General features: G+C 36.5%; 2 protein-coding genes across 2 annotated transcripts; one reads left to right on the top strand and one right to left on the bottom strand.

Moving 5' to 3' along the window:
* The first annotated feature begins 733 nt into the window (after nt 1-733).
* Nucleotides 734-3,708, top strand: LOC109172904. Its single transcript, XM_019322146.1, has 6 exons — nt 734-1,277; nt 1,632-1,843; nt 2,338-2,620; nt 2,703-2,788; nt 2,879-2,973; nt 3,061-3,708. Exons 1-6 carry the CDS (start codon nt 1,011-1,013, stop codon nt 3,321-3,323), a joined length of 1,206 nt encoding a protein of 401 aa, XP_019177691.1. The 5' UTR covers nt 734-1,010; the 3' UTR covers nt 3,324-3,708.
* A 396-nt stretch (nt 3,709-4,104) lies between these two features.
* LOC109172905 (protein DEHYDRATION-INDUCED 19 homolog 4-like) lies at nt 4,105-6,722 on the bottom strand. The gene is made up of 5 exons (XM_019322147.1): nt 6,427-6,722; nt 5,775-5,917; nt 5,030-5,107; nt 4,552-4,805; nt 4,105-4,402 (listed from the first exon to the last, which is right to left on the bottom strand). The coding sequence occupies exons 1-5, from the start codon at nt 6,485-6,487 to the stop codon at nt 4,294-4,296; spliced, it is 645 nt and encodes a 214-aa protein (XP_019177692.1). The 5' UTR covers nt 6,488-6,722; the 3' UTR covers nt 4,105-4,293.
* Nucleotides 6,723-6,990: the final 268 nt, after the last annotated feature.

Below are 6,990 nucleotides of genomic sequence, written 5' to 3'. Positions count from 1 at the left end.
TGCTCACTGCGCACAAGGAATCCCCCTCACTTTGAGAGGTTGCTCCCTGGTCATTCTTTCAAAGTTTCACCTCTATGACCAGTTGAGCTGCCTAAGTGGGTGTAATTGTGAATTTCACATTTTCACATGTGATCATCTAACAAGCCCATCAAAAGTGAAACACGCTAATTAGTGGTAATCATTCCAATTCTACCATATTACTTAACATGCAAAATAGTTTTATCAAAATGCATACTAAGTATTTGATTCTCATTTCGATTCTGATTTCCATGTGTGAACCAAACACACACTAAAATTATTAGGAATGAAAATAAAGAAGTGATATAAAGACTAAAATATCCTTGTGTAATAATAATAATAATAATAATAATAATAATAATAATAATAATAATAATAATAATAATAATAATAATAATCAAGGGCAAAATTATCTTTTTCTTCTTTTTTTCCTGTCCTTACCACGATTGAATTCCAATTCAAGAGAGGGGAGGGGAGGGGATATGAATTCTAACTCATTGAATTGAGGGATTAAATTACAATTTCTTTCAATCAAACAATGTCATTTTGCAATTTATGAAATTACATTGATAAAGAATTTCAATTCATGCCAACTAAACATCCCATTATGTAATTTTAAAAAGAAATTGGGGTCGAAATGTGTATAGCAGAAAGTTGAGGGTCAAAGTAGTCCCACCACTAATTGGTTAGAATTGTGTGGAAGATGGTCCATGGAAGCAGAGGTGAAAGCTCACCTCCTTTTCAATCTCCGTTTCGCTAGACTCCGTGTTTTCCTGGCTCACGCAACGATCAACCAAAATCCTAAATCTCTCGTAAAAGTGTAAAACCCTTTAATAGAAACCCTAGCCCTTCGATCTAATTCTCAAGAACACACTACCCAACACATATACTTTACGCCAAATTATAATCAACATACATACTACGACAAAAGCTTCGAGCTTGCTTTCTACTGAATTTCAAATTCGGGTCTTTGGAGAAAAAATTTGGGTGCAATGTCGGTCAATCGGAGAAGAAGCAATGGAGGAGGGGAGAATCGGTTTTATTGCCCGCCGGCGATGAGGCGGCAGCAGCAGCAAATGCAAGCCGCTGCCAAGTCCAAATCCGAGAAAAGAACGGCGGAGTCTGACGATGGAGCATCGTCAACATCGACCGCCACCACCACTACCACCACGCCTTCCACAACGGCGTCGTTTTCCACGAATTTGGATCGGTTCCTGGAGTATACAACTCCTAAAGTTCCAGCTCAGGTTCTCTCTAAGGTATTAAAGAGAAATGTTTTAACTACAAGGAACTTGGTTTTCTTTTTTTCTTAGTGATATTTTAAGTGGTGTATATTACTGTAATTAACTTCAACCATTATTCTAAATTTTATTGATTTCAATGTATTTTTCTAGCAGTTTGAGTATTTAGCTGTTAATGCTTTCAGTAGTGATCTATATTAAGCATAGAGAGCATAGATTTTGGGACTCTCCCTGTGTTGATAGCTATCCAGTTTATACTGTACTATTTTGTTAAGATTACTTTTCCACATGTATCTTGTCAAAAATGTTAAATTTCAAGTTTTTAAATTCTTCCATAGATGAAATCAACATGGAACATTTGGAAATGTGCAGACAAGCATGAAATCATTGAGAAATCATGGTGGTGATTTAGGTCCCTACTTCATTTTGGATGATCTTTGGGAATCATTCAAGGAGTGGAGTGCATATGGAGCCGGAGTTCCTCTTGTTTTGAATGATAGTGATTCTGTAGTTCAGTATTATGTGCCGTACTTGTCTGGGATTCAACTGTATATAGACCCAGCCAGGCATATTGTGGGTCCACGGTAAGCTATATATGCTGTTCATATATGCTGCTTACTACTTGAATGAAATTTTTTTCTTTAAGCCCTTAAAATTATTCCTGTATTGGCTTCTATGATCTGTATGTGTGGTAGGGTGTTTCATCTTTAATCAGTTAAGACAAAACTAGTTTACATGCTTGATTGGTTGTGGAGAATTGTTCTACCACTGCTTTATATGCAAATAAATAGAATTTCTCAGGTTTGTAAGCAACTTAACTGAAGTATGAGGAAGGTAGTATTTTGATGGTTGTCCTTTTTGCTAGCATTTATTTGTCACGTGTATCCTTATCGAACAGGCTGTAATTTAGTATTAGAGCTTACAGTTTTAACTTGTAATTTTACTTTTTAAGGGCGTCAATTTTCAGATAGTGTGTCATCATGTCTGCATTATAATTGGGATGTTATCCTGGATTTGAACTTTAGATTTTTATATGCACCAATTACATCCTTATTCCTTTTGGCTGATTTGGTTACAGGAGACCAGGTGAGGAAAGTGATGGCGACTCTTACAGGGAGACAAGTAGCGATGATGGTAGTGAATACGTGGCAGGTAGAGGAGCCAACAGTATTAAGGGAAAGCGGAATCAGCAGAATCTTATGAATGCAACTGCAAATGGATTTAATAGACTGTCATTAAGAAATGATGGGTTCATGGAATCATTGGCTGATGAGAATGAGACAAGTAATCCACCTGGTCTACTTGTATTTGAGTTCTTGGAACAAAACCCACCACAGAATCGTCAACCTTTGACTGACAAGGCAAGTATTCTTAGCTGTAGGGGATTAATGAATCTTTATTTGAGCATGTGAAAGAGTTAACACGTTTTTCTGTGTATAACAGATCTCAAGTCTTGCATCTCAATTTCCTGACCTGAAGACATATAGGAGTTGTGACTTGGCACCCGCAAGTTGGATTTCTGTGTCTTGGTAACTACTTTCCCCCTCAGATTTGATAGATATACAGAGTACATTGTAGAAATTTCAAACTGAAAACAATTTCTTGTTCTGATTTTTAAGGTACCCAATATACCGGATACCTATAGGTCCAACTTTGCAGAGTCTGGATGCTTGCTTCTTGACATTTCACTCCCTTTCAACGCAAGCTGAGAGTAGTAAGTTTTTCACCTCATAATTTGTTCCCGAACCTTAAATAAAGGAGGCTAGGTGGTTGTTGCTCATACACGATTCTATTTACCCAGGTACGAGAAACGACTTGCTGCATAATCATGGATCAAGTAGTACGAGGGGAATGCATGATAATGGCATGCCCATGAAGCTCTCGCTCCCAAGTTTTGGCCTGGCTTCTTACAAGTTCAAAGTTTCGTTCTGGTTTCCCAGTGAAACATATGAATCTCAAAGGGTCAACTCTCTTACACGAGAAGCTGACAGGTGGCTCCGACTGTTGCAAGTAAACCATCCTGATTACAGGTTCTTTCTTTCACGCAACACATACTTTAGGTGAATGTTCAGACATAATCAACACTCTCTAAGCTCCTCCACATTGACTCAAGCCATACTTGAATATGGTTGTCATAATGGCTTGCGCTTCTTAGCTCGGTCAAGAATGACAATGCAGTATTTTGACAGTCCATATTTGTTTTTGTCAACAACAAAAAAAAAAACGCGGGAATTATAACTCTCACCTATGGTGGTATCATAGGATAATTATGTTTCATTGTGATTATTGTCATGTTGGCTTTTTGTTTGTAACTTTAAGTTGATCAACTAATAGGGTTGATATCTTCTGATAATGAGGGAGGAGCTGGCCGTATTTGTAAACTTCTGTTTGACTTGTATTATTATTATCATTATTATTATAAAACAGCCTCTAGAATTATGTCCTACTTGTGTATTTAGTTCAGTTCTTTGGCTAACAATTTGCATCAGATTGTCATTTGTTTGGTGGAATTTTTTTATTAACACCCATTGCTTTAAATTTCTGTTAAAATGTAATACCATTGCATTGATTTTCTGCCAACACATTAAATTAAATAAAGCAGCGTCTTTAAGCCTTACCAATCACTCTCTTTAATCTCACTATTTTCTTAATGATGAAAGATCGGTCAAGTTCAGTTGCTGCTCAATTCGAGACATGACACTATAACTTACCATAAATAGATGTAATTAAATGGTTAATATTCACCTACTTATCGAAGTAGTCTTCCAGATCAAACCAGCAACTTCTTAAATTTTATTACTTAGATTGCAGACAGAGAGGCCTTGACCACATTCCACATTCATTATAAACATACTAATAATAATAATAATAATAATAATAATAATAATAATAATAATAACAATAATAATAGCTCCACATACAACATAGAGCCAAAACTACTAGCTATTACAAAGCTTCTTCATCCTCATAGCTCTCTCCCCAACATCACTAGTAGTCTAGTAGAGTAAAAAACAGAAGCAAATTTTGCTTTTGCTTAGAAGTTGTCATGGAGAAAAGTAGAAAGCACAAGCGATTGAACGAAGTCACATTTCCTCGCCTTCTCTTCTTGGTCCTTCTCAGATATTGGAGATGGACGGGTATTTCTGTTCACATAAAACCACAACTCGGCAATCAGTGATGCACTCGTATCGAATGTTCTCATCACCACATAAGTCGGCTACTAATTTGTTGGGTATCAAGAAATATGATGATCGAGCTGACATAAATTTTACCAATAATAATAAGGAAATACCTTTCGGGAAAGTCATCAACAGAGCTTTCCTTCATTGAGCAGTCTTCAGCAGGAGATTGAAGAGCTGCAGGAGGTTCATCAACTAGGGGCGGATGGTACATAAAAGATGATAACAAAGGATCAGCTTCTGTAGTCAAAGAACCCAAGTATGAGGATCCCCCGATGAAAGATTGCAGGTTTCCTTCCCGTAGCTCCCTCCTTAAAAGAGCAAGTGTTGAATTAGAACCCCTCCGATATCTCCTTTTCCGCTGCACGTGATCTCAGTCAAGGGAAATTTTGAATTTATATGCGTGTATTCCAGAAATTGAATCAGGATGAAAAACAATAAAGAGAAGAAGAAAGGTGAAGAAGAACATAAGAGTACTGCCTACACATCGGAAAAATCATCATTATAACACAAAAGAAGCAAGAATATGTAAACAAAAAAAAATAAAAATAAAAATTTGAGGACCAGGAATGTTCACATCATAAAGGATATTTTTAAAAGACTTCCATGTTGCATAGTAATATGGCCAACCAAATCCATCCCCACCCTTGTTCCACAAACCGGGCACACCTGAATATTCAACATAATAACATTATGAAAGGATTGAGATATGCCAGTCAATATATAAGAAGTCTAACAGTGACGTGTTGAATACACATAATTCATTTCTTTTGCTATCGGGAGAAGGCAATCAAACCCAAGCAAAATGCTTCATAAGGAGATTAGCCTACTACTAGGCTAAACCCTAAACCCTAAACCCCAATACCCACAATTTGTTATGGTTGTAGTGATCACTTCCCAGATATGCAGAACATGGAAAATTAGCTCCAAGAATTTCACTTACTGAGATTTAAATTCTTGCTTATGGATCAGAGCTCAATTTTGCTTTGTTTCTATTCAATTTGGTAAATAAAGAGCCTCAAGGAGTTTACATTACTTCCTTCTAACTTGTAAGCAAAGAACAAGAATAACAATTGTAGAACTAAACATCTCATTTCAAGGCCTTTCTTGACCAAAATGGCAAAATGTATAGCCAGTTAACTATAAAAATATGTAGAAGAAATCCTATATGCCTTGGGCAAATGGTAGTGAGAAAGAGAACCCTTCTTCATAAGGTTCAGAAATTCCTTAAATGGAACAATATCCAGTCAACACTTTTAAGAAGCCCCAAATTTTTATGTATAATATCTAAATGAAAATGTACAATTAAATTAACATATAGAGATGCAAAGTGTACCCCATTCTTTGCTTCAATAGTGTGCTCTTCATCTATGTGACAGCAGAGGCCAACAACATCATAATCCTCAGCACAGAACGGGCACATGAACTCTGGCCTAGTCTCCTCATCGCCTTCATACTCATCTCCTATGTTATATATATCTATGAAAAAAAATATTTAAAAAAAAGGCCCTTAGTTTTCCAGTTACAAACTCTAAAAATCATTTTCTGAAATAAACTCTTAACACATTTCTAACAATTCACTCACCAAATCTAGAAATATTGCAAAATGAGAAAGAGAAATCAAAATTTTCAAACTTTTTTCACTTTCGTGGAAAACAAACAGATTAGCATTTGACTTCAGCTCAAATATCCTTTTAGCTTTCGCTTCATAAGTAACCCCCACCCACCCCCACACACAATAAAGATGATGAAAACAGGAAAACAACAATTAAAACACAAAAGCAACACAGTTTCCATTACAAGGTTCTTCATTTCTTGTACAGAAATCAGATTTTACTCAACTTCCTCACATACTCACTCCCTCTGTTTATCTACGTAGCTGAAAACAACGAATATACATGAAAAATCCTAATTTTCACTTTCTCTCAATTCCGCGCAAACAAAATCCCGGGAAATCGAATCAAATGCTTAATCAAACACAAAAATACCTGATCGAGATTGGTGACGCCGAGAAGAATTCGAGAAACGAATCCATGAATCAGAATCCATATTTCTTTTATCTCAAAAAAAAAACAGGTCCTTAGAAATTTCGAGAATTTCGTACGGTGAGATTCGTCAACAGCCGAGTCTTCTACGTAATTATAAACAGAGTTTATCAGATGTGCACACAGATTTGGAGAATTTTTGCCCTAGCGAGGAGGAGAAGGAGAAGAAAAAAGGCAGCGAAGAAAGTACGTGGAAATGAGGATAGAGAGATAGAGAGAGATAGAGAGAGAGAGAGAGAGAGAGAGTAGAGGAAGAACTCCACCAAACTTGAGAGTAGGGGCGTTCGGTCCCTATATATGATTTGTATGGCTTACCTGGACATGGAGTTTAGTTTTATTTCGGAAATGCCATTTTCTAATACCGACTAACCGACTTGATTACCATATTTTTGGTATCCATGTTTCTTAGTTTGGGACAACACAATCAAGTATTTACACCAAGTTTGGTTTGCGGGATAGGGCTTCATTGGAATGATATTTTCGAGAGTAGGTCTATTTTATTGGTTA

Source organism: Ipomoea nil, unplaced genomic scaffold (assembly GCF_001879475.1).
Source record: "Ipomoea nil cultivar Tokyo-kokei standard unplaced genomic scaffold, Asagao_1.1 scaffold0444, whole genome shotgun sequence".
Taxonomy (NCBI): Eukaryota; Viridiplantae; Streptophyta; class Magnoliopsida; order Solanales; family Convolvulaceae; genus Ipomoea; species Ipomoea nil.
This window is presented reverse-complemented; position numbering and strand designations above follow the sequence as displayed.

Excerpts from the sequence above, each read along its gene's own strand:
- LOC109172904 (XM_019322146.1), top strand. The coding sequence starts at position 1,011 with ATGTCGGTCAATCGGAGAAGAAGCAATGGAGGAGGGGAGAATCGGTTT. Across the intron at positions 1,278-1,631 it reads CAGCTCAGGTTCTCTCTAAG|ACAAGCATGAAATCATTGAG; the intron begins GTATTAAAGAGA and ends GGAAATGTGCAG. Across the intron at positions 2,621-2,702 it reads GTCAACCTTTGACTGACAAG|ATCTCAAGTCTTGCATCTCA; the intron begins GCAAGTATTCTT and ends TGTGTATAACAG.
- LOC109172905 (XM_019322147.1), bottom strand. The coding sequence starts at position 6,487 with ATGGATTCTGATTCATGGATTCGTTTCTCGAATTCTTCTCGGCGTCAC. Across the intron at positions 5,918-6,426 it reads GCGTCACCAATCTCGATCAG|ATATATATAACATAGGAGAT; the intron begins GTATTTTTGTGT and ends TTTTTTTCATAG. Across the intron at positions 4,806-5,029 it reads AACATGGAAGTCTTTTAAAA|GTGCAGCGGAAAAGGAGATA; the intron begins ATATCCTTTATG and ends GACTGAGATCAC.